Below are 19,380 nucleotides of genomic sequence, written 5' to 3' on the forward strand. Positions count from 1 at the left end.
TCAGTCATCAGAATTTGCTCTGGTTCCCAGACATCCAAAAGAATTGATGACTGCTGTGTCCATACATGTTCTCACCCACGGCAGGGGGTTGAACTAGATGATCTTTAAAGGTTCCTTCCAACACAAACCACGCTGATTCTACATGGCATATCCACACATGGAAACTGCCAGACACACAGATACTATACTTGTTAAATCTTGCCGGTTGCACAGGAGCAGAAATAAGCAGGGTGAGTGAGCCTGAAACCTATTTTCTAATCGTCCCTACCTCCAGAACCTGGCATCTTTTCCTGCGTAGCTGGGGAAAAGTCACATGAAGAAAGCTATTTCGAAATAGCTTTGTGGTTTTCACATTCCTTGTTTATAACAAGACTTTCACAGAAAAACTCTTAGTTACAGCTGGAAAAGGACAATTCTGTTTTACTATTGAACATTCACAGTGGGCTGGTACCTCCACAGCCTTGCCTTAGCCAAGTGCTATGCACAGCAGCTAGGGTCCTTACATATTACGTGGGTAAGCTGAATTGCCTGATCACTACATTAAATATCACAGCAAGAGTACTAGTCAACGACAGCAATAAACTGCAAGGCATTTTTCTGAATATTACGTTCTGCCAAGGCTTATAAAATCTGTGACTAAAAACATTTGGTCTAATCCAAATACTTTGAAGCGTGCAGTCTTTAGTCATGTGATTACAGCAGAACAATACAGGCTGGAAAGTACCCCTGGAGGTGTCTCACCCAGCCCCCAGCTGGGTCAATACTGCCCAGTACCTGCACTGAGGAGACATTGGAGGCCTCTCGCCGTTCTCTTCCTAACCTCTGTGGGATTATAACTTCATAGGAGGACAACAGAGAAATTTCCTGGAAACCTAGAAAGCAAAAGAGAAATGCCACCAGATCAGTCCACCTAGAGAAACACAGCAGTCGGAAGGATAAGGCAGAAGGACGAAAAGCTCTTTCCCTTTGGCGAGGAGGAGGCAGGCAGACCCCTGGAGCTCAGTGCAGGTCCACGGCACGGCACCAGGCAGACCCCGCCGCAGCCTTTGTGCGGCGCTGGCATCGCTTCCTGCCGCAGACTTGCGAGCTCTGCTTTTAAGAAGCAACACAGCACCACAGCGCCGAGGCACCCACGCTTTCAGAGCTACATACCCCTGGAGCTACACGCCCAAACAGAAGAAGTCACAGGCCCGACGCACACAGGACAGCACAGAGCGCGGCTCAGAGCAAAGCTCTCGTGGGCTGCCCTGTGAAAGGCCGCACAACCAAGCTGAGCAGAACACTTTAAATTGAAAGCTTCACATTTCAATTACTCTCTTACAAGTATCTATCTCATGTTCCACCACTTTCCATTAGCAGAAATCAGAGCACGTCAAGCAGGTCAGCACAGAGATAACTCGCTCAAGGACACAAAGAAAGACAGTGTCAAATCCAGGTCTCCTGAGCTGCAGAAACACACCAGCTGGGCTACGGAGCCTCTCCAGCTCGGCTCCCAGGGGCTCCCGCAGTTCCTGGGCTTCCTAACGCTGTGCTCGAGGCCAGCAGAGCTCAGCGTTATGCCCTCAGCCCTGCACACCCCTGCCGAGCTGCTGACAAAAAGCCAGCACTGCTCATTGTGTTCTTAGAGAGCACTTAAGCACCTTATAAAAACAAGTGGGGTGAAACAAACGCAAAAAAAGCCTTTTGCAGATTACTGTATAAATGATTTGCATATGCAACAGACAGATCACCTGACTGAGCAAAAACCAACCAAAAATCTACTGTCCTGCACGAGCCACCAGGTTTTCCAGCAACTGTTCCACATGGACGTGCAAACAGGAGCGAAGTGCACACCTACGTTACTTTCCCAACCCGCAGACGCTGCCCCTGTGCCCGGCTGGGAGCCGCTCGCCGCCTGCCCCGCGGACGAGGAGCAGCCTTGGCTCACGGCCGCGGATCGGTGAGCTCAGCAGCACAGCGTGAGCCTTCCGAGCCGAAGGCAGGGGGAAGGGAACAGCCGCACTCCTCGCTGCTGCTCACCTCCAGATGCAGCCACCCCACGTCTTGGGGTGCTAAGTGGGTGTTTAACTTCTGAGATGCTCCAAAAGCTTTCAGACGGGGACCAGGGTACTGCACGCAGTTTTAAAACAGCGCCTTGGAGCATGGCCAGAAGCTGGCTGCTGCAGCAGCCTGCGTGTGCCTCCGAACCCCAGACTTGCTGGGCAGCACCTGAGAGCTCAGGGATGCTCAAGTGCCGGCAGTGATCCCATGTGAGGTGCAGGAACATCCCTGCCTTTCACACCCTATCCCTGCCGGCACCACGAGCTTACCGCACCAGCAGGAGGTTAAAGAGAAGACAGTAAAGTGTTCGTGCTTCTGGGGTGAGCCCCACACCCTCGCCCTCCTACAGCCTACTTTCCGTTACCTTTTCCCTTCTCAAGCTCAGCATCTCTCTGCGGACAAACACACTCCAGCAGCCTGAGGCACAGACTGGGCTGATTTCATTTTTGCAAAGGATGCAGCCCTCTTTGGTGGAGCCTTGCACAAAAGCAGCATGCGAAGAAGCAGGTGAAAAGCAAAATTTACACCAAGACAGACCTATTTTATCACAGTTAGCAACATTATCTGGAGATCCCATAGCAGCCCGCAAATGCTTTTACATCTCACACCAAGAGCGCAGCGTTACTTCGCAGCGACAACCAGGCCTTGCACCGACACTGCCAGCACAGCGAGGAACGCTACGCTTATCATCTCTGCGCTTTCCACCAGCATCCCAGTGAGGAAGCAAAAGCAGTTAGATGGCTTTCAATCTCTCATACGCTACACTGCAAGTGCACACCTGCTTGGAGAACCAGATGTATTCGTTACTGTGCGCTGTTTGTAATACAGCATCTTTGTCACACAAGCATAGGCAGAGCTATATTGCTTCTCACGAAGTAACAGACACAGCACACATACGGCAGCAGGACTTTCGTTAACTTCTGTGATTATTGGAGAAGTGTGTAAAAAAATAATCAGAGACACTTCCTGAAAATAGCTCTTGAACTGTAGTTCAAAGGCTACGGCAAGTACAGTGGCAATACTTCCTTGGCCCGAGAACAGCCTAGGGAAGGGCTGCTTCCTTCCCCAAGATGAACCACCGAAGTACACTCTGGCAAATCACCTCTCTACATCTGTCACTTCCAACCACACGTTTCGGTTCATATCCTGTCCCAGGCTCTCACACGTCGCTGCTCTGTGCTCGTTACTTTGCCACCGTGTTTATTGAAGTGGGGGACGAGACGCTGCGAGACTTTGAGAGGATCTCTCGGGACGCAGCCTACAGAAACGCCAGTGCCCCGCTCGTCCCCGCAGCGCTCAGAAAGCTGCACGCCTCCCCAAAAGCAACTTGGAAGCAGAACACAAAGGCGTGAATCATCACACAAAGCTCATGTAACGGGGAAGAACCTCGGGGAGGAACTTCTGGGAAGAGGGTAAGTCTGGGAGGCTGCGTCGCAGAGAAGCGGCGGCGAAGGAGCATCATTTTCAGTTCTCAGGATATTCTGACACTTCTCCCCAGCTTGCTGCTCTCCTTTCCTCACTTCACTACTGCCAGCTTGGGATTTGATTTCAGGTGCAATGCCTTATTCTTCCCTTCATTGTCCGTAAGGTTCAGCAGAGGAAGGTATGTTTGTCTCCTCCTGCTAGAACAAGCTCAAGTACAGGTGTCAGAAGGCAGCTCCTTGCTTCTAGTCCATCGGCGGAACTAGGGAGCACAGCAACGCTCACGTTAGAAGCTTGAACTCAATGCAAATCCTTTTCCCTTTAACTTTCAGTTCTCCTCCCTCTTCTGGCAAAAACATCCTTTTTCTTCCCATGTTGTAGTACAGATTAGGTTGACGAGCCCACCTAGTTACAGGACAGACAAAAGTTTGCTTTGTGGGATTCTCATTAGGAGAAAACCTCCCTGCTCTGCTCTGTCTGAAAGCACACACTCCACCACTGGGGCCTCCCAGAACAAAAGCTTCCATTTTAGCAGTTATCTCCACCGCATTTACCCCTACTTTATACAAAATCATTTCCATGCTGACTGCCCCAGTTAAGATTTCACTCATTAGTAAGCCTCAAGAGGAGCATCTGACTGGTTATTCAAAACTCAGATACAAGGGACAAACACAACGAATCAGCAATTAAAACACGCAAAGAGAGCCCTGCCCCTAAATCCTCCTCCTACCCTCAAGGCCTGCTGCTGTGGGACTGGCTTTTTCTTAGAGAGGAGCACAAATCTTGACAGCTACTGCACACCACCGCAGTACCTGAGAACACACTTCTTATCGCACGCCTGGGCGTAACACTAGCTGAAATTATTTCCAAGCAGAGAAAAGCAATTGCATCCACAGTATTTATCTTGTCTCATTAAGGACTGCCTTAATTATCAGGAAGACATGAATCACCTTCCCCGCCCTGAATCCGCAGTAAGAATGCCATGCATGCTCCATAGCATGTGGGAGCTTGAAAACCAGTGAAATAAATCAGCGCTGTTGTGGCTTTTCAGACACCGGGGGCAGCTGGTGGGGCATTTATTCCCCGACAGGTAAGATCGACGCTCGGAGGCCAAGCTGCACCTCCTGCCTCCCCGCACCTCACCATGCCTGCAGACCGCTGGCTCCGCTACAGACACACGGCCGCAGCCACCCACAGCGCACGGCCCAGCCCAGGCGTCGCCCGTCTTTACAGTATCTCCTTCCCCAGCCTTTCAGGTGAGATCAAATACATTCTCTTCAACGGAAGGAAGAAAAAGAAAAGTCAGGGAAGTTCAGACTGCAGCTTATTACACCACAGAATTCATTTCCCAACGCCAAGCTCACTCGGCAGGCGACCAGCTCGGGCCATGGGCAGCCGGGACGAGGAACCCACAAGCCCCCTCCTGCACTGAGGAGGAGGAGGAGGAGGAGATGGAGAAGAAGGCCGGGCCTTGTGGAGGCAAGCCTCCAAACCCATCCCACCTGCAGCACCTCCGGGCACTGCAGCACTCCGAATGCCAGCAATGGCTGCATGGCCAGATTTCTGCTCAGCACCCCTTTCGGATCCCCTGCTGCTTTCAGCATCCCAAGTGCTGACAGAGAGCATCATTCTTTACAAGAAGCAAAACACTACAATTCCTCCGATCCTACCCAAATCTGTGTACAGCTTTCCATCAGCGAACATCGCAGAGAGGACTGCCAATGTAACCATACGCTTGTATTTGCCTGCTTCCATTTACTGAATCCCTGCGTGAGAGTGGAAGGTTTCCTACTGAGACAGGAAAAAACTTAGTTTCACACAGAAGTAAGGCAAAGCTGACATTTGCTTTGGATTTGCCCGGTGCCTACATCCATCCTAGCAATTTTTAGCCATTTTACTGTAAAAGTAAAGGTGCGGTCATAACCATATTAAACCTAGAGTATCGGTTAACAGCACTGAGCTTAAACAAGTACACAACTAATACGAGATCGAATCAAAAGACGCACATTGCTAACGCATTAAATATACAGACTGTGCTAACCATTGTGTTATAATTGATTACAACTAACAGATGAAGTCAACCGCACCATCATCTGACACTTACACAGAACACTGTTTGCGAGGAGGAGCACAGAGAGCTTCACGAAGCCTCCCAGCCCACCTTCCTGCCTCCCACCCGTGTCCCTGACGTTCGGCAGCTTTCCCTCGCCGGGGTTTCAGCCGTACGTCTACCCCCAGCGGAGGGGACGGGTCCCTCCCCTTCCATCTGGCTGCACGTCTGTTACATTTTCAGTTTGTTGTCGTTCTCCCCTCTCCTTTCCCCTACGGAAGTAAACCCCATTCTTTCAGCAATCCCTCGTGGAGCGTATTTCCGAGGGCTCCAGCCGTTCGGTGCGACCAGGCTCTCCAGTCACACTGCACCTATCCCGAAAAGGGATCCAAAACGGGACACGGTGTGCCAGCGAGGCCTCACAAGTATCAAGCTTCAGACGTTTTGTGAAAGACTGCTTTGTGTGGTTATCTGTCTCCACAGGTTTATTCTTTTCCGTAAGAAGCAGCATGGGTGATTCACTGGTAGTTTAACCTACTCCAACACTCATTTCCCTCCCTGCCAACATGCTCCTGCACCCCACTCACATGTACAGACAATTATTTCCACCCTGGAAGAACACTCTGCACCTGTCCTTCCAAAGCTGCATCTTACTGCCAGGTATTTCTCTCACGTGCCCGCGTTACCTGCGCTGCTGATCCCTCCCTGAGGAGCTCAAATCCTTTCTGGGTATCGTTGCAGATTCAGCATGCATCCTCCGTACCCCATTATCAAAACCATAAAGGACTTTGCCGAGCAGCAACTGTCTGAGGAGAAAATTCTGTGGATGGGATTAAAACGTCCATCCGGAACGATATTCAACCGCTGATTACTTCTTCGGTGTAATTCTTCAACCCATCACATCCCGGGGAAGGCATGTTTATGTGCAGCTGACCTTCGCTCTAAGATGACAGCTGCAGTTAAGATTTATTCTTCAAATTACTAGAAGCAAGAAACTCCTTCACTTTCACTATGTAAATGTTATCCAAGTCCACTTAAAAATATTTAGAGCTTTACACAAAGCAGCAAGCTAACAAATCTACTGCAAAAAAAAAAAAAAAAAAGGAACATTTCCTAGGACGCCAGCAGTCCTGGTTCCTCTGACGCCTCAAAGACTAAAGAGCGCCTTGCACGTCCATGGTCGTGCTCCAGCTCCAAAGCACCTGGAAGCATCAGGCGCGCCTTCCTTCTGCAGGGCATTCCTGCCTGGAACTTCTCTTCACATCTCCTCCCTCCCTCGCTCTAAGTTTTCAGACCACGCGGGTCTCCTTGTGTCACTGCCTTCTTAGAAGGCAGGAAAAGATGACCAACTATCATGGCAAGAGAAACAGTCATGCACTTGATTTATTGCTTACCTGAAATACTTTAAAACAGACAAGAATGGTTAATGTCATTTCTCCTGGTATTTTACTACTGGTGTGGGAAGTTGACAATGATATTGAGCTCTTCTACAGCAGTGTTTCCAGCAATGTTCCCACCTCCCTCCTACCGAAACCCCGACCTATGCTGTAAGGGTTTCCTGTCTAGACTCTCGGTATTCCCTCTGCCCTTTCTAAAGCCATGCTCTAATTTGTCTGCAGGACAACAGCTACTCTCCTTCCGCAAAAAGGACCATCGGTCTTTTCCTCTGGTATTGCCACTAACATCCTCTCCAGCCTGGCCCCTCGTTTTACAGTGAGAAACGGAGCAAAGCCGCACTACCCGAGGGTGGGAGATGATTTACCCCTGCCCGGGTTGAGGGCCCGGGAGCTCAGCCCTCTCACCGTGAGCACCAGGGCGGCGCTGGTTCCAAGGGCAGCGCCTTGCAGAGCCCGCTCACCTCTTCCACATCGCATCGGCTGCGGAGGTCGACTCTCTTCACACGGCGGAGGTTTGTGGGAACGCTTCTTTTTAGGGATGTCGCTATCTTCACATTTGGTCGCCAAAGGAAACCACGCAGTACGAATTCAATCACAGAACTCAGGAGAGTTGAGCAAATAAACTTTTTTTTTTAAATCTTAAGAAATGAGAATGCTCGAGACGTGCAAAAACTACAAAGTCATGTTTCAAACTTCCTTTTTCCATAAACAAAGCACTACAAGCTGCAACATCAGCTACACTGAAGTTTCTTTCCTCTTTTTATTCTTCACTCAAAGGAAATAACCACAAAAACCTCTTTAGTCTGCTGAATGATTGTCCCAGATCTGTTGAAATACGGGTGAGGCAGCGCTGTGTTTCTCATGAGCTGAACAAAAGAATTATCTTAAGCAAACATTGCATCTCCTCAGAAAATTCAAACCAAAGTGTTCAGACACTTTAAAAATTCCTTTAAAAACTGATAAAGTGGGGCTAGACCATCCTGATACATATGTTACACCAAGAATCAGAGAAGAGACAGGAGGCAGAAGGCAAAACCCCTACCTATGGCAATGCCAGACTGCTTTTTTATGGATTTATACAGGCAAATGCTGATGCCTCCCACAGACACAAACAGGAAGGGAAAATCTACAACATACACAGATCCCCTAAGGCTACACATCCCTATGCGATTACGTTCATTCAGGAATTTTCAATTAGCAGTTTCCGGTAACACCCCATTTCTGCCTCATATCCCTCTTCGCTGGGGAGCACCCAAACTTTCCAACCCAAAAGCTGGAGGTGTCTGGAGGCACTGAAACAGGTGACAGGTTGCTTGCCGCTTGGTCATGCCCCGATCTGAGACAGCCAACGCCTAATATCTTTCAGGACCTGGCGTTATTAGCTGGGACACGCTGCCTGCACACCACCCGGGGCTCCAGTGACCTGAGTTTCCTCCTCATCCTCGGGCAGGAACCGGAGCATTAACCCTCAGGACAGCGACCAGCCCATTGTACGCACACACATCCAACCTCCAGGAGATGCGCCGTGAGCCTTTGCTCCTCGCGGTGCTCACACACTGCTCTACCTCCCCGACAAGCCTACGGCCACCCGTCAAAGTTGGGATTTTGTCTGGCGCACGGCTCACAACCACTGGTGACAACACGCCGGGCGCCAGGCAAGAAATTGACAGCTCAGAATCACGCAGGGAGCCTCCGCAGGAGCGTTACTTCTCAGCACGAAGCACCACTGTTAGCTTCAGGAAAGGGTCCTCGATTAGGAAGCCCTGAGTACGAAACTATCCATTAACAGCACACAGAACTTCAACGCAACGCACTGACGGCTTCCGTTGGAAGGCAACAATGGTAGGTGAGATGTGTCAGCCTGCCGCTTACACAGAACAGAACCGTCATCACCGCTTACACAGAACAGAACATCGTCAGCGCCCGTAAACACAGCGCCGCGTCGCTCACGGCCGTGCCCGCACCCTGTTGCACTCGCGGTCCCACCACAGGACGCAGCCCCGGCCCCCTGCGAGACCCAGCGCAGACGCGGCCGCCCCGCTCACACCGGGGCTCGGGGCCCTCGGGGGGGCCGCGGCTGCCCGAGCAGAGGGGACGGGACGGGACGGGACGCGGGCCCCGTCACCCCCGCACAGCGGGACCCCACCGGACGCCCTCCGGGCGGGGGGCGCCGCGGACGGCCCCGGGACCCGCTGCCCCCAGGAGCCCCGGGAGGGCCCCGCACAGCGCGGGGCCGGCAGCGGCCGCTCCTCCGGGAGGCCCGGACCTGGACACCGGGGCACGCTCGGCCGGACCCCGCCGCGCCCGAGGCCGCCGCCTCGCGCCCCTCGGCGCCGAGGCCCCGCTGCCCCCCGGGGCCGCCCCGCGACCCCCGGCGCCCTCCTCACCGCCCCCCCCGGAGCCCGGCCGCGGGAGGGAGCGGGGGGGGGGGGGCCGGGCCGGCGGGGGGAGGCCGCCCGCAGGAGCAGGCCCGGCCCGGCCCGGCCCCGCCGAGGGTCGCGGCTCCCCCGCACTCACCCGCGCGCAGCGGCCCCGCGGGCGCGGCCAGCAGCAGGAGGCAGAGGCAGCTCCGCGCCGCCCCGGCCATGGCGCCCCGCGTCCGCGTCGCCCCTCCCGGCCTGGCCGCTGGGTCCGGCCGCCGGCCGCGGGCTTATGGGGCCGGACCGGGGCCTGCGCCGCGCCGCCCCCCGGGGCGGGGCCGCTCCGCCCGCCGCCGGCAGCACCACGGACAAGGGGCGGGCAGGGGGGGGCTCGCCCCGAGCCCCGGGGCAGCGCCTCGGGGGGGGCCGAGGTGGGCACCGGTGCGAGGCGGCCGGGTACCGGCCCGGGGGTGCCCGCGGGTGGACGTGGGCGGCGGGAAGCCCCCAGCCGGCCGCCTGAAGGCACCGACGCGTCTGGGGGCTGCTCCCACAAAGACAACGGCAGGAGCAACTGCGGGCTCTGAGTAGTTCAGCCGATGGACGGCCCTGTGAGAAGTCACAGAAGCCTCAGGCAAAAGTGCTTAGAAGCGTGCACTTGCACCTGCCCGCTTCCAGGGCAGAGGCAGGGCACCAACAAGTCGCACCGTGCCGCCCGTGGCTGCTGAAACTCCCGTCTGGCACCAGCCACCCCGGGGCCACACGCGTGGTCTGATCAAATGTCCGAGTCCCACGGGACGGGGGCTAAGCCTCAACCACGTGCAGCAACACCGCGGTTCGGAAAGAGCCCTGTTGTTTCAGGAGAAACACCCGAACACGTCCTCATTCAAAACAATTATTCTGCCGGCCTTTCCTTCCAAAAATCCTACATTATGCATGTGAAGCACATGGAGATAAAACTTCACGTTAGCGTTCCACTACGTGATACCACAGGATACAGGTGAGTAAGGGAAATCAGCTGCTTCTGAATGAAACACGTCACAGACTTTACTGCCGTCCGCTCTGAGCGTCACATACTTTGCTTCAACCTGCCGCTGACAGCACACAGCAACATGTTAAACACCCATCCAAAACACCCCGCGGAGCACGGTGCCTTCCTCTGAGCGCAGATGGCATAAACAACATGTGACGTGTCAGTCACGTTAACTAACAGGTTACGGAGAGGCTATTGTGTAGTACTTACAGTATACTACACTACAAACTGTGCAAGAGCCTATGTGAAGAAAACCCAGTCCCACTGACAACTTTTCATATAACAACCTTTTCTGGTCTTCTGAGTCTGGTAAATTACAGTTTTTTGTTTGTTTTTGAGCATCCACATTGCTGCTGTTGAGCAAAACCGATGCAGCAAAATATCTCGCTGTAGATCCAGGGCCAGATTTGTGCCAAAGGCCACAGAGGTCTCATCAGCACAGACACAAACAACAGGCAACTGCACGAGCGCCGTGGGAGGGCTGTCAGCAACACCCACACGCAGGTCCTCACACTTGTAGGGGTCTGACTGACATCTACAGCATTTTAGAAACCGCTTTTGAGTACATGTAATGCAAAAGATGACATCGATAAACATCTAACAGGCCCAGCAACTGGTGCAAGTCTTCTCCTTCGCCTTAACTATGAGTTCTTGGAAGATGTTTGCAGGGGGTTACGCTGCTGTCACTGTGGTGAACAGTTAAAGAGAGCCCTCGGCATTCTGAAACTATACAGCCATTTTTCCCAGAGTAGTAGGAAGACGACCTGTGACTCGAGTTTCTTCCCCCAGATATCCTCCTGTTCCTGTTGGGAGGAGGAAACAACTCAACTTGAAGCCAGTTTTACTTATCCTAATGGACCACACCACAGAGCTAGACAGGAAGCTGGCATGCTAAGTAATGTAATACCGCAGTGTGGGGCAGAAGATTGTATTCCAGCTTAATGTTAGAAGCAATTTTGTGTGGGACAGAGGTTATGCGTTTCAACCCTTATAGAAGTTACACATAACTTCTGAGTCAGGTAATACCCAGTGCTTCACATAAGCTAGGCGTTACTCGAGATATATGAGGCTTCCCATGGATTATGATCTTATCATGGATCAAATACGGATATCACTGCGCGCTATACAAATAACACACAAACATCAATCATCCCATAAATGAGTGGTTCCTGCCTGAGGGGCATGAGATTCTCAGGTCTGCATTTAGCAAGAGCCATATCCATCTCCCTTGACTTCTCCTATTGCTTACCACCACCATTCCAGCTTTGCAGTAAAAGGAATTTAAGACAACACACCTCAAAGCCCCAAACCCCAGAAACAGATCAGAAAGGAGGCAAGAAGGCTAGGACAGCTTCTGAACAGATGTTTTGGGTCAAATGTGAGCCCGTCAGCTTTGGAAGGAAAAGCTCATCTGATCCGCCAGCGGAAATATCCCTGAAATTCATGAACAAGCAGAGCTATTGCTCAGCAGTGGTAGAAGATGTTCTTGGAAAAGAACCAGGTGAAACAACCCAATAAATCCTGGAACTGCTGCAATGTCTGAAGTCACAAATGAAACCTCAAAGGCAAGCACTCCTGCACAGACTGTATGACCAGAATAAGACAAGGAGAAGAACCACAGCACACAAGAACCTCAGAGATTACTCGATATTAAAATCAGGATGTTTAATCTTTCTGAAGGCCTGATTATGACAGATACTCTCTTAAACAGGGATTAAAGGCAGAATCGGGAAACATCTTAAAAAAGTGAACTTACTAAAAAAAATTGTACACAAATAGAAACAAATTGTGCGTGCTGGATGTCTCACTTCCACAGGAAATTGGTAATGCAAGAGTAAGCCGTGCAATTTGACAGCCGAAATCATTAGCTGATTCAGCTGATGAGCCAAAAGGACATAAAACTAACTATTGACACCAAAGGTAAAGTAGTATCTAGCGTGAAAACAAAGTTTATGTGGTAGATGTTGAAAATAATCTCTCCCAATGCCTGGCTGAAGGAGGAGACTTTGGTGTTTTTCAAGAAAAAGCATCCCAACATCCTCTGTCAGAGCAGGAACACGCTGCTCTTGCAGCAGTTGACAGTGGGACTGCAAGACACCCGCCCCGCTTCTTAAAGAACGCAGCGGACAGGACAGCGAAACGCCAGAGATGGAACGACCAGCAAATAACTGGGGCCTGTGCATCTACCCTGCAGCGGTGAAGAAAGCCTACAAAAGGTATTTCCTCCTTTGCGTTTTGTCACCGTCAGTCCTCTTCGTGTGCCTTAAAGTATTTTATGGACCGGTCTCTAAAGGAAGCGGGGCTGGTGGAACACGAGTGGCAGCACCACGCGGCGCATCAGGGCGTGAATTGGTACCTACGGATACCTGCGGTGGTCACTGAGGCTTTGAGAGCCGGACAACGGCCGCCGCGGGCCTGCGCTGGGCGAGTCTTAGCTTCGGGCAGAGAGCAAGGGAGGGGAGAGGCTCCGGAACGAGCTCCCCAGACGAGATCCGCCATTTGCCAGCTACTCGCACAGTGCTTCGCGAGAAAGCCGCAGAACCGGCAAGCAGGAATTCTCAGAAATCCTCCCGGGGGGGGGGGGGCCGTCACCCGCCCCTTTCCAGGGAGCGACGGCCGCGGATCTCTGCCAGGCCGAGGGGCGCGAGCACCCCCCCGCGCCTCCGAGTACGGGGCTCGGCGGCTCCGCGCGGCGGTGTTTTAACGGCAGGGTCAGGCGGGGCGCGCTCTGTGCCCAGCCTCAGCCCCGCTCCCACGTCCCGGGCACACACCGCGTGCTGCTCGTTCCCCCCGGCCCCCAGCGCCCGCCGCCAGCCCCCACAGCCCAGCCCCATCCAGCCGCCCCGGGGGCCCACACCGTGCGGCACCCCCAGCGGTGCCCCTTTTAAGAGCCCCGGACGCCTGCTTATCCCGCCCCCCGCTCGTTGCCGATTGGCTGCCGCTCCCCGCTAACAGCCAATCGCCTCCTCATCCGGCGCGCACTTCCTCCTCGCCGCCCCGCAGCCCCCTTCTCCCCCTTCCTTCCGAGCTCCCATTGGCCACCGGCGGCTACTCCCCGCCTCCCGCCGTGCGGCGCCGCGCGCTCCCATTGGCTGCCGGCTAGCACGGCGGCGGCGGCGCGGCCCGCGGCGTTTCCTAGCAGCGGGCGCCGCCATGTCGCCGCGGCGCGGCGGGCCGCTGGGCTACGCGCTGCTGTGCGGGCAGGCCGCGCTGCTGCTCGGCAACCTGCTGCTGCTGCACGGCGCCTCCCGCGCCGCGCCAAACAACGCCTCCGAGCCCGACGCGCCGGGGCCGGACCCGCCCGCCGCCGCCTGGGCCTACAGCGACCCGCAGGCGCCGCTCGTGCTCTGCACCTACCTGTGAGCGCCGCGCGGGGCGGGTCCCTCGGGGCGGGACGGGCCCCGTCAGGCCGGGGCCTGTCAGGCCGTGCCCCGCCGCCCCTGACGGCCCCGTCCCGCCCCGCAGCCCCGAGGAGTTCGTGGAGTGCGAGGAGCCCGTGGACCACGGCGGCAACGCCACGGCGCAGCAGGAGCTGGGGCACGGCTGCGTCAAGGTGAGCGGCGGCGGCACGGGGCCCGGTGCCGGGGGGGCGGCCTCCGGCCCGGCTGAGGCCGAGGCTGAGGCGAGCCCCCCCCCCAGTTCGGCGGGCAGGCGCACGGCGACGTGGACCACACGCGGGTGCAGTGCCGGGCGCTGGACGGCATCGAGTGCGCCGAGCCGCGGAGCTTCCTGCGCGGCAGCAAGCCCTGCATCAGGTAGGAGCCGGGGACGGCCTCCCCCCGCCGCCCGGCACGGCCCGGCACGGCCCGGGCTGCAGTGTGCCCAGCACCCGCCGGGGGGAGCCGCGCCGCCGGCACCGGGGAGCAGCCGGGCCCTGACACCCCCCCGGCCCCCTGTCCCCCTCCCCCCCCCCCCCCGCTGACCCACCTCTTGCCGCCGGTTGCAGGTACACCGGGCACTATTTTATAACCACTTTGCTCTACTCGTTTTTCCTGGGTTGCTTCGGAGTGGATCGCTTCTGCCTGGGCCACACGGGGACCGCCGTGGGGAAGCTGCTGACGCTCGGAGGCCTCGGGATCTGGTGGTTTGTGGATCTGATTCTCCTCATCACCGGAGGGCTGATGCCCAGCGATGGCAGCAACTGGTGCACCGTATACTGACAGGAGCAAAGCTGGTTCCAAAGAAAACCACAGTGTCTCCACAGGACTGGGCATGGACGCTTCCACTTGCTGCATAGCATCAGAACAGACTTCTCATGCGGGTTTCTGCCTTGCACAAGCGTGGATTTATAGTGCTGTAACTTGATCTGCAGAACAATTATTCTTGTTAATTCCTCTGTACATACCTTGGACACAAAATTGTTCAGTATATATTTTGCTTGTTTACAATAATCTGGGCTTTTTTCCCCTCAACCGGTAACAGTTTAAGAACTCAGACCTTGCAAACACTGGCAATCAAATTAATCTTAATAAAGTCTGGGAAGAGCTGACTCCACTTATTTTTGATGCTAGTAGGGTACATCCACACAGAGATGCAGGCCCCCATCCTGTGGTTGTGTGTGATGATTTAGCAAAGCTTTACAGTTGAAACCAAACAGTGTTATAGAGACTCTGTGGCAAAGTCATGAGCTCCAATTCTAATTGACTTGCTTAAGACCACGTGCGCTTGCTTCGTGTGAAGCTGGGTTAGATCTGGGAGAGACCGCACCCTTTTGGAGAACATCACTTTTCCTTCTTTCAGGCTGGAAAAGCCACAGTGCACCAAAAATAAATTCAGTATCACAAAACGAAGCACTTGTTTCCACTGATGTGGCTTCACCTACTATGTCCATGTTCCAGAAATCTAGGACACTGCATCTACCCCAAAGCAGTACGTGTATTACTTTACAGTTACCTGGGTCTCCTGTCCCCTGCCCTTCACGGTTAAGGGCATCCTGCGTGGTGCTGCAGCTAAGTGCTGGCTCCAGGGACAGGCTGCAGAGCGTGAACAAGAGGGGAGCTGAGGTTAGGCTTGTAGGAACAGCTGGTTGAGAGGTGGACGTTAAAAGTCTGCGCAAAGGCAAAATAAAAGTGTTTGACAGCACAGAAAGGACTTGCAGTCTGTAAAACAATCTAAAATTCTGCCATGGAGCAGCCTCACGCCTTTCCACTGCGGGTGGATACTCACATTTCCTAAAACCCACGGCGGGTCAATGGCAACCGTTTGCACTTTACAGTCACTCTGCCAAGCTCCACTTGCAGGCTCTGGTAACGTCCTCATAAAGCAGATCAGCTCGGCTCCCGTGGCGTTAGAGGTACTGCACACGTTTATGCCTGTGACGACATTAGTCCCGATGAGTAAACTTGTGCCCCAGTTAATTGACAGCAAACGGACAAAACTGCCAAATACAAGCTTGGCCTCATTAGTGACAAAAGGCTTACTTCCACCCTGGAGCTGCAGGGGGTGGCCAGGAGCCATCAGAGAGCTGGGAAGGGGTCAGGATCGCAGAAGGGTGAATCCTGCATCACGCATGTCCTCGTGCTAGTCAGCCCGCTGCCTGAAGCACTGCTTCAGCCACGGCACAGAGCGTGCGCGCTACCAAAATGAGCAGAAGCTTCAAGCAACCACACACACAAAAGAGGAAGCCCTACCAGATGCAGTTTGAAAACTTCACAAGTTGAACAAAAACGGGAAAAGGAAGCTGTTACAGTAAGTCTCACACAGACAGAACCAGCCACCAGAACCAGAACCGTATATGCAAAAGTCAATTAACATTTGACGTAAAACACAGCAGACGTATACTTGCCATTCTCACACATTTCTGCAAATTAAGCACCCTCCAGTTGTCTGCATTCAGCAAATTTCTGCCGGTGTTACTTCTGTCTTCAGTGGAACTGCGAAGGGGTTCGATTTGGCAGGGAATTGTGCCTGTTCTAGTTTTGGTTTGTGGGTTGTTGCAACAACTCCTTCTGTCTGGGGAATGGGATTTATATCCCATTTAGGTCACAAGTAATCTGAATTTGGCAGCTTTGAATAGGTCTCGGGGCTGTGGGGTGGGTGGGGGGAGCGTTCATTATAAAACTACCACATTCTTCAGACTAGTGGAACAACGGGGCTGGAAAGCCCGTGGTGGGAAAAAAAATTAAGCTGCAAGCCAGAAAGAAAAAAATAATAATCCTGTGTGCAGAAGCCCATCATCATTAACATCTCCCCATGCTCTCAGCCCCGCAGCTGCCAACTAACAGCAGGGGCTCAGATTCCTTCCGTAGCCGAGGCCACTGCTGACTGCGCTGAGTGCCGAGGGTGTCGGCCATCAGGCCAACCCTTCCTCACGCCCTCATATTCAGAAAGGCAGCAGTCGTTGTGGCTGCCCTGCTGCCCGTGGATTCAGCCCTTCCAGGCCAGAATCTCAACATGCCATTTTTTTCTTCAATGCTAAGCTGAAGCTTCTCAAGCGTTCTCTGCTCTGCCTGAAGTTATGCTACAACTTGTTGAAACCTTTAAAAAAGGTTTCTGAGGGATGGAGTCATAAATATAAAGACAAAACAGAGAAATAGACGTTGTAATATGGTAAATGCAAGCCCGGCCCTTATCTCATCCTGAAACGTGCGCAGGCCTAGGCCCAGTGGCCGTGATGCTGCGGCAGCTCCGCGTGCAGGCAGCTCTGAGAGCGGCTCCGCGCGGGCGGCCTGGGAGCCCCGAGCGCCGCGAGTGGAGTCCCCACTGCCAGGCTCTGCTCTCACGGACAGAGCGGATGGAAAAGTAGAACGACAAACAAAATTTGCTTACTTGAGAGCTCATGGAAGCGTTTCGATTCCCACGTATTTCTATCCTGACTGAATTTTCCCTAGAAGGACAGAATGAAACACGTTCCTGAAACCAACCGAAGCACAGCCAAAGCCACATCTCAGCGAAGACCGAGAACTCGCTGGTACTGCCCACAGGAAAAACAGCAGCAAATTGCGTTGCTCGTGCTTTAAACGCTGCGGATCATTTTAAGAAGAAAGTCTGAGTTACTCCTCTGAGAAGCGATGCGTTCATGGTCTCAGTTAAACTCACCACAGCGTTCAGGCCAGCAGTGGGCACCAGTGAAGACAGAAGCGGCACAGGTTTGTGTTCGCAGCGAGCCCCACGGCTGTGCAGTATCTCGCGGAGCTGCCTCCCGCTCCTACCAGGCCTGGGCCGCTTGGACCATGCCCACAAGGCGTCACTCCTCCGAGCTGCCAGTAACCACGAGCAGGAGCCGCAGTAAGCAGCCACTTCTCCGACCTTTCTCTGTGTAACCGCGAGGTCCTGCAAGGGACTGGAGGGTTCGCTCAGAGCAGGTTGCAGAGGAGGTGCCAGCACTTACCGTCAGCGTGCTCAGCCCCGTGACTTCGCCATCCCAGTGGAGCAGAGCCCAAAAACTACGGCAGCACCTCGCGTTCACACAGACGTCTGTCCCCATTTTGGATGATGGCCCTTGCAGCAGCAGCTGGTTGAAGGCAGAATCGTGAAGTAATTCTGAATTACGCTTTCACAACAAGACCAGCTTATTCCAGGCACAACTAGGGTTGGAATAGGAGTTGCTTGGATGACCTTAAGGCCACAAATGTACCCGCAACATTGCATTTGTTAATGTTAATTCAATAACAAACCTGTGGCGCAAGAGGAAGAAAGAGTTACTGGAAGAAACATGAATTTAATTTCCCAGTGACAGTAAGTTTGAAATCCCAGCCTCAAGGTTGTGCTTCCCCAGCGTTTACTTAAAGCAGGGAGCAAAGCTTTAGAAAAGTAAGGATTCCTCTGGTAAATGACGAGATTCTCTGGCCTGAGGTGCATCACAGAAACCCTGTGGTCTTCAGATGGCACAAACCCAGCACATGGGTGCAGGCGAGGCCATGGCACCAGCCGGTTCTGGGCGAGGTGTTCAGGTGCCCCCGCACCCTGTGCTTGCTGCAGCCCACCAGGACCCCCCCGGGGCCATGGCAGGGCCGGGTGGCCTGGGGTCAGCCCCCCCAGGCAGCTCAGCACCCACATGGCGAGGGTCTGGGGGATTTTGTAGCTGAGAGGGAGCAAATAAACACAGCCTGACGAGGCACACCGAAGACAGGCATCTCCCGTGTGCAACGAACGTTTAGCGCCAGGTTTCTGAAACAAGTCGGAGCATGGCCGTGGGCGTCACAACGGCAGGCGGTGCGCTGAGCGCTTCGGCAAGTTGGGCCCTGCCTGCTCGTTGTCCACCTCGAGTGGCAAACGCAGCCCGCAGAGCTCCAGTGGCTTCCCACGAGGCTCGCCGGTGCTCCCTCGGGGTGAAACGCCAGAGTCCCCGCACACTCGCACCCACCTGCACTGAGTTCACGGGTGCCCTGGATTTTCCACATAAAAGTATCATTCTGGTGTTTAAATAATATTATGTGATGGGTACTGATATTTTTTAAATTGCTCTGAAATTAAAAGGGCTTCCCAGCGTTTTTTGGGGGGAAAAAAAATGTTCAGTTATTATCTTCACTTAACAGAAGGATACAGAAATTTCCATTTTGTTAGCTGCTACAGTGTGCTACATTGCATGAGGAATAAGGTCTGACTTTATTCTCCTGTAAAGTGAGTTCCACTGCTTTTAATTTCCATTGTGCATAGGGCTGACGGAAAAAATGTCAAAGCAAATCTGGGTGGAGGAAATTCTCTTCTTGTAGAACATCTCTCATTGTAAATGAAAGAGTAAGACCTACTATGCCCTGCTAAGATTACATTCAGATGACTGTGCTGTGATTTCTTCATTCTCAGTCTATCAATGTCAGCAGTAGAGGCAACAAAAACATACACTGGATGCACTGCAATGAAATAGAAAAGGAACCGAGAGGAATTAGATATGGGCAAAAGACAGGCAGTAAAGAGAGAGATTTAAATTCACCAAGGGACAGCCTGAGTTTGCAGACTGCAGCAGGGTAGTGGTCTTATTAATTAGCAATGTGACTTCTTCAAAGACACTCTCCAGAGTATGAGGGTTGTCTCTGGGCAGGACCACCCCTGGCAGTGGCTGCAGAGAGGTTTGGGCACCTACGGACCCCTATGGGAGGCAGGCACAGCTCCCCTCCCTTCGAGAGGCATCTCCTCCACTGA

At 53.7% G+C, this 19,380-nt stretch overlaps 2 protein-coding genes across 3 annotated transcripts in view; one reads left to right on the forward strand and one right to left on the reverse strand.

Annotated features, from left to right (window-relative positions):
- The window catches only part of LOC118256089 (disintegrin and metalloproteinase domain-containing protein 9-like), a 28,979-nt gene extending 19,405 nt beyond the window's left edge, over window positions 1-9,574 (reverse strand). Inside the window, exons 1-2 of the mRNA XM_035562793.2 lie at window positions 9,427-9,574; window positions 775-872 (exon numbers count right to left, since the gene is read on the reverse strand). Of these exons, the coding sequence (XP_035418686.1) occupies window positions 775-872; window positions 9,427-9,496 (168 nt within the window). The 5' untranslated portion in view covers window positions 9,497-9,574. The remainder of the gene's footprint in view (window positions 1-774; window positions 873-9,426) is intronic.
- Window positions 9,575-12,354: 2,780 nt separating this feature from the next.
- On the forward strand, window positions 12,355-14,788 carry TM2D2 (TM2 domain containing 2). Of its 2 annotated transcripts, none has more exons than XM_035562796.2 (4): window positions 12,355-12,515; window positions 13,765-13,852; window positions 13,939-14,054; window positions 14,308-14,788. In XM_035562796.2, exons 1-4 carry the CDS (start codon window positions 12,448-12,450, stop codon window positions 14,534-14,536), a joined length of 501 nt encoding a protein of 166 aa, XP_035418689.1. In that variant the 5' UTR covers window positions 12,355-12,447; the 3' UTR covers window positions 14,537-14,788. The 2 variants fall into 2 exon arrangements, with proteins under 2 accessions (XP_035418689.1, XP_035418688.1); XM_035562795.2 differs by lacking the exon at window positions 12,355-12,515 and adding an exon at window positions 13,396-13,658 and having other exon boundaries at window positions 14,246-14,788.
- The last annotated feature ends 4,592 nt before the right edge of the window (window positions 14,789-19,380 follow it).

This window comes from Cygnus atratus, chromosome 27 (assembly GCF_013377495.2).
Source record: "Cygnus atratus isolate AKBS03 ecotype Queensland, Australia chromosome 27, CAtr_DNAZoo_HiC_assembly, whole genome shotgun sequence".
Taxonomy (NCBI): Eukaryota; Metazoa; Chordata; class Aves; order Anseriformes; family Anatidae; genus Cygnus; species Cygnus atratus.

Excerpts from the sequence above, each read along its gene's own strand:
- TM2D2 (XM_035562795.2), top strand. The coding sequence starts at position 13,453 with ATGTCGCCGCGGCGCGGCGGGCCGCTGGGCTACGCGCTGCTGTGCGGG. Across the intron at positions 13,659-13,764 it reads CTCGTGCTCTGCACCTACCT|CCCCGAGGAGTTCGTGGAGT; the intron begins GTGAGCGCCGCG and ends CCCGCCCCGCAG. Across the intron at positions 13,853-13,938 it reads TGGGGCACGGCTGCGTCAAG|TTCGGCGGGCAGGCGCACGG; the intron begins GTGAGCGGCGGC and ends CCCCCCCCCCAG.